Raw genomic sequence first — 16422 nt, 5'->3', positions numbered from 1 at the left:
AAAAGGAAAAAAAAGGGAAAAAATTGAAAAAATTGAAAAAAAAAAATGAAAAAAAAATGGAAAAAAATGGGAAAAAAAAGAAAAAAAAGGAAAAAAAAGGGAAAAAATTGAAAAAATTGAAAAAAAAAAATGAAAAAAAAATGGAAAAAAATAGCAAGATGGTTCAGTGCCAGAGAGAAACGTGGGGAGGAGGGCACTGGGAACGCCCAGCACGTGGTGTGAGCCAGGCCAACATTCCCAGTGACAGGTAGGGAGCTGGGCAGCCTCCTCTCTCCTCCCCCGTATGGCTGACAACAAACAAATTGCCAGCCTGATCTTTCAGTGTCACCTCCTGCCGAGCAGATTTCCAGCAGCTCTGCTGGCTCCTTGTCAGGGAACGCCGAGCCCGAGCCCTGCTCTGCAATAAATGGTTCAACCAATTTACTGTGTTCATTTGAAGCTCACAGGAGTATTCCCAGTGCCTGGGCTATAGTTCTTATTTGGCAAATGATTTTATTATAAACTGGTATCATAGTGAATCCATTTTCTTTAAGGGGTTTTGCTGCTGTTTAATGGACTGTCAGTATAATTTAGATTTCATCTATTTAAACTCATTCAAGCCTGGCTCCTGATTGTACAATAAATGGAACATATTTCTATTCAACAAAATTAATGACAGCTAATTGTACTCTGCAGTTCCCAATTTCATAAAAGCAACTGTTCTGCAACCCAGGCCCCCAGCTCCAGCATTTCCCACACCAATTATTTTCCTGCACTTTTCAAGCATGTCCACAACACTGCACAGTTCTCCTTGGAAGATGCATTCAGACATACTTCATTAACAACCCTGAGACAAAGCAAAATGTCCTTACAGAAAGTTGTTACCGAAAAAAAAAAAATGCCACACTGAAAGCAAAGGGTGCTGAGCCCCTGCAAGGGGATCCTCCTGCCTTGGAATTGGTTTTCTTTTTCAATTAAACACAGGAAAAAGGGAGGATGGGTGGGAATAAAGAATCCAGGCTGCTAAAAAATATTAATTAGATAACCAATTAGTCTAAGAGCTCCTCCTTTAGCAACAGATAAGCTTTACTGCACACATGCCATTTCAAACAGTCTTTTCTGGTCTTTTAAGGCAGCAAAGTTTTGCTGGAGGTGCCACATTTGCTCCCAGGGCTTCTCACTGGGATCTCACAAACACCCACGGAGCCACCTGGCTCCCAAACCTCCTCTGGCTCCATTTCCACAGCTCTGCACAGACACTCCTTTCTAAACCTGGGAGACACAAAAGATGAGCAGCACCACAAATGTCTCACTTTATTTACACAGCCTTAACTTCCTTTTCTATTTAAAAAAAAACCCCTCGATGTGCAATTCCCAACTCACTGGGACCACGGCTCTGGGTAATTCCTCTGAGATCTCAAACACAGGGATTATAATAAGCCTTTAAAAATGGGGAAAACTGTCACATATTTCACGGGATCAATGGTTTTCCACAATGTCTTTGAGTAGGGAATGCAAGTGGCCAACACACAAAAATGTGGAGAGATCAAAGGACTGGGATTGGGGAGATACAGAAGTTTTCTTCCCATGCACTTCCCGTTCACTTGTGCTTCCCAAGTTTTGGCAGTGAGTCACTGGGGACACTGGAGGAAATGAAGAGTTAACAGTTGGCCCACGAAGCTGCACTTGATGTAAAAACTGTCATTTTTATGTGGTTTTAAGGAGCTCTTGTACAGTCCATGCAGGACTGGAACTCCACGCTCTACCAGGGAAAACAGGCACACCACGAGGGCTTGGAAAACTCTTCCATTCCCAAACCCACCACAGCCACCAAATGGTTGCTGAACTTCTCTCCCTTCGCTACCTTTTTGATAATTCGAGTGCAACACACTCATCAAAACCTGATATCTTGTTTTTTCATCCAGCCTGGTTTATATGTTCTCTGTTTGTACCCCCAGCACACACAGAAAGGCAGTTTTATGCATTAAGGAGCTGGTGTGCTCTGCCACACAGCCTTAATTATTTCCTGTGCTTAATATTATTCACTTACTCCCTTTAAAAACCACACTTCTCCAACTCCCCAGTGCTTTATTTGGGAAAAAAAAATAAAAAATCCCAGCCATTCCTATTTCCCATCCCTGACCCCATCACTTCATCCTCCTGATTAGACACAGAGCAATCCATTTTCTAAGCTGTTGGTGCAGCCCTGAACAGAAACATGTGTTCAGAGCAGGGAAATTAAATGTGTCACTTGAATGAGGATGGTTTTCCCAGAGTGCTGCATTTCAAACAGTGCAGCCTGTGGAGATGCAAATACTGGCACTGCTGTTGAGTGAGCTCACATGAGAACCCCCCTGTTACCCACCCAATATGCACAAAAAACGAGGGTCTGGCCAAAGACCTCCTCAAATTCAAACGTACAGCTGAAAAAAATATCATTTCCTCGCATTTCTTCCTTCTGCCCAAGCACCAAAGTCAAATTTCAACTTCCCAGCAAACAATTAACTTCCCTGCAAACAGCTGGCAGCACCGAAAAATTACCTTTATTCCTCAAAATCAACCTGTATTTTCCCAAATGCAGACTCTTTTCCGCTTGTTTAAATCTGGAAGGAGCTCTGAGAAGCCTTTCACACAGAACAAATCAAGGCAGCAGCTGTAAAGCTGATCTTACAGCAGAAGTGGTATTTACTTGGTTTTAACACTGGTATGTCACCTTTTTCCCTTCTTTTTAAAGCACAGTATTAATATATATATATATTTATATATATTTATATATTTATATAATTATATTATATATAAATATATTGTTATATTTAATATCTATTTATTTAATATTATAATTAATGTATTGTATTGATATATAATAGCATAAAAACTTGCTGTTGGGTCAGCCCTGGGCAGAGCCACCTCCTCAGTGCTGCTCTCCATGATTTCTACACAAAGGCCAAACAAAGCCAGAGGAATCCATTTGCCAGCTCAACCTTGATCTGCACTTAAGGCTCCATCTGCCAGGCACCAGCAGCTGTCCATGGGCAGAGCAGTGCAAGAGTAAATGTGAACTCAGTAAATGCATCTTGTTTTTTCATCCAGCCTGGTTTATGTTCTCTGTTTGTACCCCCAGCACACACAGAAAGGCAGTTTTATGCATTAAGGAGCTGGTGTGCTCTGCTATGCTGCCTTAATTACTTTCTGTGCTTAATATTATTCACTTACTCCCTTTAAAAACCACATTTCTCCACCTCTCCAACACTGAGAATCAAAATTAATGACGAGCACTGTGATATCCCACAGCACAGGACAGAACCAGCCCGAGTTTCAGCTGCAGACAAACAGGCTCTTCCTACACACAGACTTCAATCAAAAACCCTTCTGGGATGTTTTCACCCATTTTCTTAATCCTCCTGACATGATTTAGGACTCACCTACTAATCCAGGCCTCTAATTTTTTTTTTTTCCCCTTCTTATAATTACCCGAGGAGGAAAATGGGTAAAGAACACGTTTGTTTCCACTGAAACAAAAAAAGTCTTAATGTTTTCTTAAAAAAAAAAAAAGATTGTTAGTTTTCCTCACCACTATTCACAGATGCAGAAGGGTTGAAAACAGTGGTGGAAGTGTGAAAACTAAGGGAGCTTTTCTAACCACATGAAGCAGCTCAGCTCCTGAGGTGACTCCTCTTCAGAGGAGCTGAAAGTCTGGCACTGAACTATTGCAATGATCTGCTGTCACAATGGTAACAGATTTTCAAAGGAAAAGGAAAATACAGGCTCTGCAGCACTTTGGAACACACTCATTCCAACTGTGGAGCTTCTGAGGGAACAGGAGACCACACGTGGAAAATACACATCTCTGTGACAAACCTGACCCACACAACAGGCACAAAAACCAAGGGTCTGGCCAAAGACCTCCTCAAATTCAAATGTACAGCTGAAAAAAAATCATCTCTTTGCATTTCTTCCTTCTGCCCAAGCACCAAATTCAAATTTCAACTTCCCAGCAAACAATTAACTTTCCTCCTTCCGACTTCAGCGGCCTAAAATACACCTGCCAGAATTTCAAGGCTTACAGAAAAAAATTCATGTTCCTCTCACATATATTTTTATATTCTATTCTGGCATGGCCCCCTTTTGCAGCTGATAAAGCTGTCAGAATTAATAGAAGCATCCAGAAGAACGACAAACACATGGGCCAATGTCAAATACAAGCCAAGCCCTGTCAGAGCACGAGTTTTTCTGTTTCATTCAGCCCAGATCCCAACATACCAATTATCAACAAACAAACAGAGGGAGGAAGAACTTCGGTTTGGTTCTTGGTTTTGTATTTTTATAAAGTTCATGGATTAAAACAACCATTCCAGCAATTTCCTCAGTTACAACAACACAAAACATGGACGGAGTTTTAATAAAGGGAACGTTCACAATTAATTACACCAGCAAAAACTAAAGATTAAAATTTATATTGCTTGATAAGCAACCTGACAGGGGATTTTAAGGCAGCCAGAAGGAATCTCAGCCTGATTGGATCTTAGGCAAATATATTTGTGGTTCCACTGAGGCTGGGACTCCCCAGGACAGGGATTCCAGCCCTGCAGGTTCACACACAACCTGACCCCCCCCCTTTGGCTGTTTTCTCCTTCTGACCAACTCCTGCAGGTCTCCCATCCCTGCAGACTCTTCCACAGCTGAGGAAGTGCTCCCTTGGAAAAATGGCCACTCTAAAACAGAACATATCCCAGAGAAAAGCAGGATCTCACTTGGACACGTCTGGTGCCGACTGAGCCGCAGGATTTCACAGCAGCGTCTGACCTGCAGAGCCAGTCCTGTCCTTCTCCCATCCCTGCCCAGGGGGTTGTGGTGCCTCCTGAGCCACACTCAGGGGCAGGAATTCAACAGAACTCTGAAGTGACATCGACCTCTAAACCCAGAGAAGTCAGTGCTCAGCTCAAGTTATATTTTCCAGTAGCAACATCTCACTTTCATCCCAGTGACAACAACTTCAGACACCTCAGAAATCAAAAGGCAACTAAACCCAAAGGTCCAACAGCTGTCCCAAACAGCCTAAAAGAATGGAAGAAATTCTTTCCAGAGAGGGTGCTCAGCCATTGGAATGGGCTGCCCAGGGAAGGGGTGGATTCTCTGTCCCTGGAGGTTTTTAAGCTGAGACTGGATGTGGCATCAGTGCCATGGGCTGGGAACCACAGCGGGGTTGGATCAAGGGTTGGACTTGATGATCTCGGAGGTCCCTTCCAACCCAGCTGATTCCGTGATTCTAAATGGCAAAGGAACTCATTCCTATTTTTCAGATACAAGGCCACATGTTCCAGGACACACAGAAGGAGTGGGAGGTGTCTCTGCCCATGGCAGGGAGCTGGAATGGGATGACCTTTAAGGTCCCTTCCAACCCAAACCATCCTGTGATTCTGTCTGATGAAAAGCCTCTATTTGATCATTCTGCCTCTCTCCCTGCACTGTATCAAACTGCACTTCCCATATCCAACCCCCTGCACCTCTTCTTCCAGCTTCACACGGATCCTAAAACTCCAGGACAAGGAGGCTCTCACACAAGCTGCTCCAAAGCAGTTTGCTGGAGAAGCAGAGTGGTGTGTGGGATCATTTCACCTTGTGTTACCTCCCGCTGATTCCTCTTGCTCAGGTGCTGTTTATGTAGCTACTGATGTCACTGGAGAAACAGATCCCCATAAATCCTTTTTAATTCCTGCAGATCCTTTTAAATGTTTCTACGTAGGCGAAGCAAACAATATTGTCCTCAGCTCCAGGGGACATGAAGTCACCTGGCTTTTTCCTGAAGCTCCAAATCAGTTCAGACTTCCATCCAACGAAGTTTTTCCAGTCCAGCACTCAGGGTGCCACCACAATGACACCACAGCAGTTTGCTCAGTGACAATACCCTCAGTTTTAAATTCTGTGACTTTAATATGAGAATATCCCTTCCTGAGGTGTTCAACAGGCTGAGGGTGAAAGGGGACAGGGACACAGAGGTTCCTCCAAGTAAGAAAGGCATTCAAGAGCTCAGAGAACAAGACAATCATTATTCACAGAACCAGCTACTATTCTGAGGCAGATATTTCTATTATGTACTTTTGCTGGCATCTTAATCCATTTACTTCATAATTTATTGGGCTACTGAAAAGGAAATCTCCCTGTCCAATGACAGGCTGAAGACACAGGAGAAAAATACCTCCATATGTCAGGTTCTTGGAAGATTTTAAGCTTGTTGTTGCCCTCATGAAGAGGGAGGGGAAAGATGCAGATATATTACCTCGTGCTAAGGAAGCCTAGAGCAAATCTGAACAGACCCCGTGCAACCAAAATTCATGTTCCAACAGGCATTTGGACAAAAGCAAGGTTACAACTGTGTGGGGGGGGGTTAAAAAATGAGGAAAACCCCCCAGATTGGATTGGGAAGGAAATGGGAGGGAGGTTGTGGAAGCTGAGGGGACAGATGGGGAACTGGGCCAACAAGCTTTTAGGAGAGGCCTGTGTGATTCCCAGCAAAGTAGAGAAGATTAATTGCATAGTGTTGTCTAAGCCCTACTCAGTTCTTTTTAATACCTTGTTTAAAGCTGTGCATGAATTCATTATATCCATGCAAATTAATAAGAGCAGTATTTATACAGTAACAATGTAGTGCCACCTTTCACTTGGAAAAATTCCAATTATCTTGATTATGTATTTATTTACAGTTTGTTTTCTATTGCTCCAATACAGCTGCTGAGCTCAGCATGGAAAAAAAGCTGCATTAAGTGCTGGATTAAGTTCTGTACAGCAACAGGGTAAACACAGAATGAGATTTTAAGCAAGGACTTCACAGGAGGAAAATGCAGACCTTTAACTTTCATCCATATCAGATCAGAGTATTTAAGGGACAGAATCAAATGACTGGAAAGGATTTCCTTTCCTTAAAGCCTAGGAGATGGAAGCTGAAGACAGCTATCCCTACTGCACACACCTTTAATTTTCATCTTTCTAATCCTTGCTGTGTCTCATTAATTTAAACTCTCTAATCTCTCTTAAAATTTATGTAATTTGCACCCTTAGCTACAAATACATCTTCCTGTGTGTAACAAGCTGTAAGAGCTCCTTCTGTAACACATGCTAAAACTGGTTTTTGGATAAATTAAGCACAGGAATGTGTATTCAAGATCTCATCCTGTTGAGAAATTACCTTTTAAATCGAATTTAAAAATCAGTATATTCAGTTAAGGTTCCAGCTAAGCTCACGTCCCTCCAGAACTGAGCTAATGTTTGTTCTCACCACCCTCAGCACTTTTCAAGACAAAGTTTTACAAAAGCACAAAGAGCAAACCGAGCAGAAAAGTTTCAGTGCTGGGGCACCTCTCTTATGCTAATTATTACTAATCATGTAACATTTAATAAGCAGATTCTTAAATTACAGAACAGTTACAAATACCCCATTATCACACAGACTGTGGCTTGCCCTGTTCTTTCACTGAATAACCTCCTCCACACCAGCTCCAACCACTCCTCCATCCCACTACAACAGGGGAAAATTGAGACCACAAACTGGTTTCCCGTCTTCATTTCAAGCCCCAGCTCTTTCTGCAATAAAGCCACTGTCTCACATTGTACTCCTGGGCCCACACAACAGCTGTTCTCCACAGACTCTGAATTATTTTTCATCCTCTGACACTGCAAATAAGATTGTCACCAGAGCCAGAGCTTCTGCAGCTCCCTATTGCCACTGCTCGGGCGACAAATGTTCCCCAGGCGCGAGCCCCGACCGAGGGACAAACAGCTCCTCGGAGTGGTTTGGGGTGATGGATGAAAGGAGCCCAAATTGAAGCTGAAGCATTTCAAGAGATAAGCTGCTCTGACTAATGTTGGGAGAGCTCAGTGAAAAACAGACTCTTGGACTTCCAGGGGGGAAGGAGGAGTGTGGAATTCAGCACGTCCCGCCCGGAGCAGTGGCTGGGCTGACCCACACACCTTGGAGCACCCACGGCCACTCAAACTGGGGACAGCACTTCAAACGCTCCCATCTGCACTGATGCCTTAAGGTCCACCTAGTTTTTTGATTTTTCTAATTTTTATAAGTTTCATAAGTAGTTGTATAGCAGAAGTAGATTTTAGAAGCAGCAGCATTTATTCCTTTACCCTTAGCATAGTAAGTACAACCCTTTTACCCCAATTCCCCATATCAATACCCCTGAATTCCATTAGAAATGTTTAGTCTCTCTTCAAGATAGGCCTCTTCTGTTTGAGGACATCTAATCCTGGCCTGAACTGCAAGAGTACACTCAAGACCTGGGTAACCATGTGCCCCCTGTACCCCAAAGAAGATGAAGATGATGAAGAAAAGGGTCTCAAAGACCCCAGCCCTTATTCCCTGGGGGTGGACCAGGGCAAAAGCCAGAGGGTGGAAAAACCTGGGATTGGACAGAGAATATTATAAATTATAACATCTGTAACAGAAGCATCTTGTAACCCTATGCCTAGGCACAAATTAAATCCTTTCCTTATCTCGCCCTCAAAACTAAGTTGTCTTGGGAGTTTTTTCTCCCTGAGTTTTCTTTTAGGCATCAGTACTCACACAGTGACATTTCTGTAGCTGAGCTATTACACAGCACCTCACAGAAAAATGAGGTTTGACCTCCTGAGTTTCCCAGGTTTTCAGTTTGGATCCATCTCTGTTTTGCTCACTGTGCCACACTGAGCATTTCACAGCAAAGGGATGTAAAACCACCGGGGCCCTTCAGCCCACACTAAAGCCAAACACAGTTATTTATTGCTTGTGGGGGAACAAACAACTGCAATCAACACTTTTGAGATGCTGTGCAGGTGAACAGAGAAGTTTGTACTCAAAATGTGGGGAACACGCAGGGCTGAATAATCTCATTTTCAAGTACAGGTTGAGGAAAATGTTAACTGGCAGCAGCCACAGGTTAGACCTTGAAACCTTACATGAGACCCTAAAAACTTGATGTTCAGAGGCACATCCAAGACATGCAGAGCACACCCCAAGCTCCTGGTTCTGTGCCCAAAACATCCCAGACACTTGCTGGTGCTGACACTGCTAAAGCTGCTGTGCACAGGCTCAGCTGTTAATGAGGGGGGTGAAATCAGTGGCATAACAGGGATGAGATCTGGAGTCACCTGATTTATATTTCACAGCAGAGGAGCTTTAGAAAACAATCACAGATCCACAGACAAACTTGCCAGAAAGGTTTGAAGATCATCCCAGTCAAAACCTCCAGCTCAGATCAGTTTGTTCCCAAAGTGGGAGCAAAGCCTTTAGTGCATTACCCAATTTAGTTCCGAATCTCCCAGGGACAGAGATTCCACGGGACACACAGATAATTACCGCAGCAGAAAGCAAAAAGGGGGGCTCTTTCCTGAAGGGGAGCTAAATCAGACATCACAAGACACACTGAAAAGCTTTTGCATGCCCAGCCCCCTTTGTCTCCTTGGAAAGGCTGCCTCCTGCCCCCGGGACAAGGATAATTTCAATTAGCAGGGAGCACACTGGGCTGGCAGCTGCAGAGCACAAGGACTTCCAAAGGGAAACAAGGCAGGGAAGGGATTTCTTACCTCCAGGCCTGTACACCACATCGTCCTCGGTGATGAAGGACGTGATCTCCCCGTTGTCGGTCCTCTCGTAGCGGGATTTCTTCTTGGGGGGTTTCTTTTTGCTCTTCTTGGTGGACTCCTCGGTGGTGGCACTGTTGTTGTCGTTGTCCTCATCCTCGCTGTGGTCGCTCTCCGCGTAATTCTTGGCACCTCCTTCCAAGGTGCAGCTGCGCCGGGGCCGGGAGTTCTCGCTCTCCCTCGCCTTGTCCCTCTTGTCCCGCTCCTTATCCCGGTCTCTGTCCCTGTCCTTCTCTTTGTCTTTGTCTTTCTCCTTGTCCGCTGTCATGATTCGCCACGTGCCTTCTTCTGTCCTCTCACGGCTGGGCCTCCGTGAAAGGTAGACAGTGAGCCTGGGCTTCAGTCTTCTGAATTTCTCACTCAAATCCAGGAAAAATTCGACCACTCCAACAACCCCAGCGTTTTAAAAAGGTTCTTGAAGGGGTGACGGGAAAGAAAGAAGGGAAAAGCCCATGTTAATATTCGAAATTCTCGCCATTCCTGCAAAAATAAAAATTCAAACCCCCGCGATCCCAAAGCAATTCGGTCAGAATTGTAAAATACAAAGCAGCTCTTTGAAGGCCTCACAGAAATAATAACTTCAGTGTCTGTAAAATGTTTGAAGCCACTTCCCTCCTCAGAAAGATCCTCACAACTCCTTAAAAAAAAAATTCTTCTGTTCGCCACAGACAGACAATAACTTCTGGGATGGGAAGTGCTCACTGAGAACACACATCACTTTACACCTGCAGCTAACAGGAGGAAAAAAAGCAATTCCATAAAAGATTTAGGAAGGGACAAGTGCAAGAAAGGAGGAGTCTCTGGCTCTCAACTGGAAGCAAATGAAGGAGTTCAGCAAATGGTTGGATTGTTTTACATCCCCACACCACTCACAACGGATGCCCTACAAAGCTGGGACAGAGTAAAGGATGCCATCTGCCACTTCCAGGGCAATCTGTTAGGAAGTCCTGCCCCTATCCTGCTTTTCCAAAAATAGAGCCAACCTGTAATCCACAGATTACAGGAATTAATTAATTGAAACCAAACCAAACCGCAGGAGTTACAAGTGCACTAACAAAACCTGCTTTTCCACATATAAAAATAGGATCTTTCCTGAAAGGAGGGTGTTTCAAAAAGGAGGCATCCAACACACAAAGGGAAATCATCTTTTTTCCCCTGATTCACCAATTTACTCACATCCAACTCCTAACTTTTCAGGAAGCTGCTACTTAGTGCAATGAGAACTTCACCCACTGTGTAGAAAGCTGCAGCCTCAAAGGCTGGGGCCCTGAGAACATTCATTGTTCATGTATTAAGCCTTAGAAACCACATTAGAGAAGGAAAAGGACTATTTTCATCTTTAAGAAGTCAGCTGAGCAGTCAGTGACCCCCTGCACTTGACATTCCTTCAGCCTGACAGGAACCTCAGACCACAACATTCCCGTCCCTGTCGACTCCCACCTCCAGCAATGGAAACAGCAAAAGAGAGAGACAAATTGCTTTTGCTGATGCAATTCAGGCTGTGCCTTGAATCTCTCAGGCATTTCCTGAATGAACAGCTCAGGTAGGAAATGATTCTGTTTTCTTTCCCTGTTATAGCAGCTGCCATCACTCTGATAACACACCGGGGGAATCCAATGAAACTCCAGTGGAGAGGAGCACAATGAACCTGTCAACTGCCAGAGAAGCTGCAGGTAATAGTGAGAGCAAAGCTCTACAGGGATTCAATAAGAAATGTCTTAAATTTCCAGAGGTTAGGGAATTCCCCAGCAGCAAACTTGGGGTTTTTTTAACTCTCGCTGTTGATATAAAGATCACTCTGGTGAAAGGATCACACCCCTCTTGTGGCACAGCCGAGCCCAGGACAAACACCTTTCTCTGGCAAGTGCAAATTGTGTCTCTTTAGCCTCTAAATAATTTCCAATTTAAAAAAAAAAATCATCCAGTCACCACAGTATTGAATTATTGGGGATGAGTGGCACGTGACAGAAAGAGCAGGTTTGAACCTGGACAGCTACAGGGCTTTTCCTTGAAGCCCCAAACTTAAGAAGGTGCCAACCACCCTACACAGCTCTAAACATAAAGGAAAAATGATTTTAAAGTCCCTGTCTGAAGGAAAAATAAACTGAAGTTAATGAATAACTGATAGATAATACATCCATATTAATTTTATCTGCATCTGAGGCATTCTGAGCTCCTCCTCGTAACCCACAACTCTCAAGGAAGCAGAGTTGTGCAAATAACCCTGGAAAAAGCAGCCAGGCTCTCAGTGCAGGCTGCTCCTGGCCAAGCTTTATTTGGAAAGCAAATTCCAAGTGAACCATTTCACACCAGTGGAGTCTGTTCAAGAGCCAACACCACATCAAACCCAGTGACCTCCCCGTGCCTGGGGGGTAAATCACTTCACAGGAGTCGCCCCCCAAATGCAACTTCCCCCCCTTGCTCTGCTCTTCTGTCTCCATCGACCCTTTTTATGGGCAGAGGTAAAACCAACTGGCCAGGAGAGAGAAAACCCCTCCACAGCCCCTGCCATGGAGCACAGGAGAAGCCTCCAAACATCCTCAACTGATGGATTCCAGCTCTCCCCATGAGCAAGGACCAACCCTGCAGGATTTAACCCCCCCACACACAGCTGCAGGTTTTAAGTCCTTGCTGTTGCTCTCAGATTAAATCCAAACAAAGTACTTCAGTGTTTTTATTACAAGTCCAATTATTAATGGGGATTTTTTTCCTGGGTTTTTGTGTTTGGGGTTTTTTTTTGCACAGAGGAGGAACGTTGAATAATTAAACACCACGTTCAGAATGATTTCGTTTACTGGAGGGCTGGGCAATAATTAGTGTAGAGCACAGTCAGTCTGTTCATCTGTGAAATTTCCAGCTAAAAAAACACAGCCAAATGGCCACTCTCCTCCCAGCTCCCATTCCAGGAGATTCCATAACAAGTCATTTCCATAGCCAATGTATTTATGAACAGCAGAGGCAGCCTCTTCATCTTATCAGTCCCTACCTTGTGATGCAATCTTATCACGAGCACTGTTCAACTTTCTCACATAAGTACATCCCATTTCCAAGACTATTTTACTCCAAATGCTCCATTTCAAAAGTTTTGCAGCATTCAACCACCATCGTCGTGAAGCAACGACTACTTCTGTCTAAGAATAAAGCAATCCCATAACCTTAAATTCAGCTGCAACAGGACCAAGAAAAAACACGACAGAGAAAAAGATAATGTTACACAAACTCAACTGTGTAACAGCAATACAGGGCTGCCAGAGGAGTAAAGAAAAATTGTTTAATCAGCAGCCACCTAATTAAGATTAAGCCATTATTACCACAAAGAAGTATTTGATTAAGAAACTTTATTATTTAAGCAACGAGCCAAACGTGTTTTGAGGATTCCAAGATATATTTTGCTTTTATGGTGAGACACGACATTGTCCCCTGCTGCATCCTCACTCTTTATTTACCACCACCAGAAACCAAAAGCAAAGAGCTGTTTATAGATAAAGGACACACCCAATATCTGGAAGGATCCCTCTGAGCAGAAGAGCAGAAAGTTTCTTACACATCATCTAAACTTCAACGTTGGGGTTTTATCTCACACGTTCTCACCTCGCCCACCAACCACCCTGGAACAGGAGGATGTTACAGACTCTACATGGACCAAAATGGAAATACTGTGAAAAAGTATCTGCTGGCTCAGCACCACTCCTCACTCCCAGATGTTGTGGGGGGTTCAGCACTTGTGGAATTCTGAATGAACGTGGAACCCGAGGAAACACCAGCACAAAACCCACAAAAATACTCCAAGCCTTCTCTTTTTGTTCTCTAAAGCAAACTGGGGTAATACATCACACAGCAATCACACAGATGTTTAACTCTGGATTAGGACAGCAGAGGCAAATACACTGAAAATCCGGGTTTTGGCAAGCTCTGGGGTTTGAGTTTCCTGTAATTTTATTCACTGGCAGCCCCTCGTTCTCCCTGTACCAAACCACCACCAAAGCAGCTGCTTCTGTCATTAAACCACAGAAGAGAAATTCAGGTTAAGCACCACGGGCTGAAGGGCATTAACAGCCTTTGATATGGGTTTACTGCTCCCTCCGTAGGGAATTCAGCTCGGAAAGAAGTCATTTGAGCTAAAAGGGGAACAATCACTTTACAATAGCTGAGCCTGGCATGCAAAGGAGGGGGAGAACAGCCCCTGTCCATTATTTGCTCAATGCAAGTTGAAAAACCTGAGGAAAAATGTTAACTCTGTTGCAATCACACTCTGTTGTTGTTATTATTTTTTAACCAGAGCCTCAGGATATGTCCACTTCTCCCAGTAAGTTTATTACATCCACTGTGGGAGAGCTTCCTTTGCCTCCACCCTGTGTGCCACCAGACTTGAAAGGTCTTTTTTTATCTGAAATTGTTCAGAGATCAAACACGAGCCAAAAACACGTTTGCAGAGTTACTCACTGAAGTTTTCTGTTCTCTGCTTTGTAGCAGAAAAATGTAGATACCGATGACCTCACGACACATTCAAGTGTGCTGATTCCTGTTAAAAGGCTCAGTGATGAAGGAACAGAGCAAACTGGGACCAGGAACCTTGGGTTTGAGTCTGGGGCAGGCAGGATGGAGGAAAGTTGGCACTGAGTGTCTCAGGAGAAGTGTGGAAGCAGGTGCTTCACCAGGTCAGAACTGGCCCCTGCAGCGCTCTGCGACTTCTTCTGAGTGCTTGCAAACACTCCTTTTGTACAGAAAAGGTGTTTAACATTGCACAGCAGCCTCCCAGAACAGTTAAGGTGGAACCAACTGCAGACAAGTCCCAAGGATCCCTCCCCTGCCCACAGCAGTTCTGGAGGAAAACTTCAGCGCCAGTGAAGTGGAAAGCAAAGCCCTGCCGGGTCCCTGCATTCCTGACACGGCCTCTGCAGCCTTCACCTCTCTGACAGGCAACTCCAGAGCAGCATCACTCCAAAAATAGCACACAGAGCTCCCAGCCACCCCTCAGGGCACAGGATACACCTGCACTTGCAACTAGTCCTTCTCTAGTCAAGCCCAAAAGCACCCGGGTGTCAGGCTGGACTCTCACTGAACCTCAGTTCCACTCCCAAAGACAGAGAACAAGAGATGTCATAAGGAATATTATTAGACCTGCCTCTGCATTTTCAAGTGGAACCTAAAACATGTTCTTGCCAAAGTATCTTTGGAGAAATCAAGCAGGCACAATTTAACCTTTAACTCAAAAATCTGAAGTGCAGAAGTTCATAATCACTGTTTGCAACTTATTACCCCATATTCACTTGGCTCGGGGGGTAGGGGGTTCTCCAGCATTTTAAATCTAGTTCAAATTAGAAGTTTCAGCATTTGTTCAGCCACGAATTCCCATCCTCCCATCCCAGCCCAGAGAGCAGGGCAGTGCTGCTCCCACGAGCAGGGAGTTCCAGTGGGATCTGGGCACTGGGAGCTCTGGGATGGCCAAAGTGCAGTGACCTGTCCCACCCAGCCCTGCAGGGATTTCATCTGGGCACCTGGAGACCTTTATCAGAGCAAAAGGCACATATACCACCTCTTCCCACATTAAGTACTTAAACCTCTTAACTAGAATTAAAGAGTCAGGTTTTAAAGATAATGAGAAAGCAAGTCCACCAGAAATGCTATGAGACTGTAACAGGAAGGCATCAGAGGGGAACTAAAAATATGGAGAAGAGCTCCTTTTTCTTATTTAAGCCAGACAGATAAATCTTTTAACAAGATTTGTTTGGTCATGTGTTACCAGCCTTAATAAACACAACAGGACCATTCTTCTGTAAGCTTTTAGTCTCATATTGCCAGATAAAAAGGCACTGTTTCCAGCAAATGCCAGATTAAAGGAAGTATGTGCTGCCACTGCTGGAGTTCCTGCCACGGAGTTTTTCTAATTTAGATGTCAAGGGAGAATTTTAACTCTGTTTCAGTGCAAGGGATTAAGTTTTTACAAAAGAAACAAAAAAGGAAACAGCCCATAAAGGTTCCCCCTCTAAACTCATAAGGTTTGAAGAACTGCTTCAAGAAAACCTTCGAGGTCATTTGTGAAAAATAACCCTGATAATCAGTGTAAGGGAGAAGAAATCTCAGCTGCCACAGACAGAATGAAGAGTTAAACTCCAGGTATCCAAGTGGAGCACTAGACTGGGGTTCAGATCCTCCCAGCCTGCTCCAAGCACCCAAGAGAGGAGTTTCCACACAGCTCCCACTTCCCAAGATCCCACATCCACCATAAAGCTCATTAAATGCAGGGGAGCCACACACACCTTTAACCTTTAGGTTTCAGCAAAGACTAAGAACATCTGTTATCAGCTTTCTCCCACATTCTTTCCTTATCATCCATTTGCCACTGAAAATATGAGTTGCAGATATTCAGAGGGATCAAGTACTTTAAGAGTTCATGCAGGATATTCCTGGGAATACTCTCCACCCCACCCATCCATCATCTCAAAGTGGAGAGCTTGGCTCAGGACAACACACAAACAGGCTGCAAACTGAGGGCACAGGCACTGAGAAGCCACAGAGGAGGAAAAGGGGGAAAGGGAAAGCAAAAGGGGGAAAGGGAAAGCAAAAGGGGGAAAGGGAAAGCAAAAGGAAAAAAGGGAAAGCAAAAGGAGAAAAGAGAAAGCAAAAGGAAAAAAGGGAAAGCAAAAGGAAAAAAGGAAAGCAAAAGGAAAAAAGGAAAGCAAAAGAAAAAGGGAAAGCAAAAGAAAAAGGGAAAGCAAAAGGGGGAAAGGGAAAGCAAAAGGGGGAAAGGGAAAGCAAAAGGAAAAAAGGAAAGCAAAAGGAAAAAAGGAAAGCAAAAGGAAAAAAGGAAAGCAAAAG

General features: G+C 44.1%; 1 protein-coding gene across 5 annotated transcripts in view; it reads right to left on the bottom strand.

Moving 5' to 3' along the window:
- The window catches only part of RERE (arginine-glutamic acid dipeptide repeats), a 166537-nt gene that overhangs the window by 129407 nt on the left and 20708 nt on the right, over positions 1-16422 (bottom strand). For all 5 annotated transcript variants that reach the window (XM_017825722.1, XM_017825717.1, XM_017825721.1 and 2 more), the window contains exon 2: positions 9547-10017. In XM_017825722.1, the coding sequence (XP_017681211.1) occupies positions 9547-9871 (325 nt within the window). In that variant the 5' untranslated portion in view covers positions 9872-10017. The remainder of the gene's footprint in view (positions 1-9546; positions 10018-16422) is intronic.

This window comes from Lepidothrix coronata, unplaced genomic scaffold (assembly GCF_001604755.1).
Source record: "Lepidothrix coronata isolate B3197 unplaced genomic scaffold, Lepidothrix_coronata-1.0 Scaffold122, whole genome shotgun sequence".
NCBI lineage: Eukaryota > Metazoa > Chordata > Aves > Passeriformes > Pipridae > Lepidothrix > Lepidothrix coronata.
The sequence above is the reverse complement of the archived record's forward strand: the minus strand, read 5'-3'. Positions and strand labels throughout refer to the sequence as shown.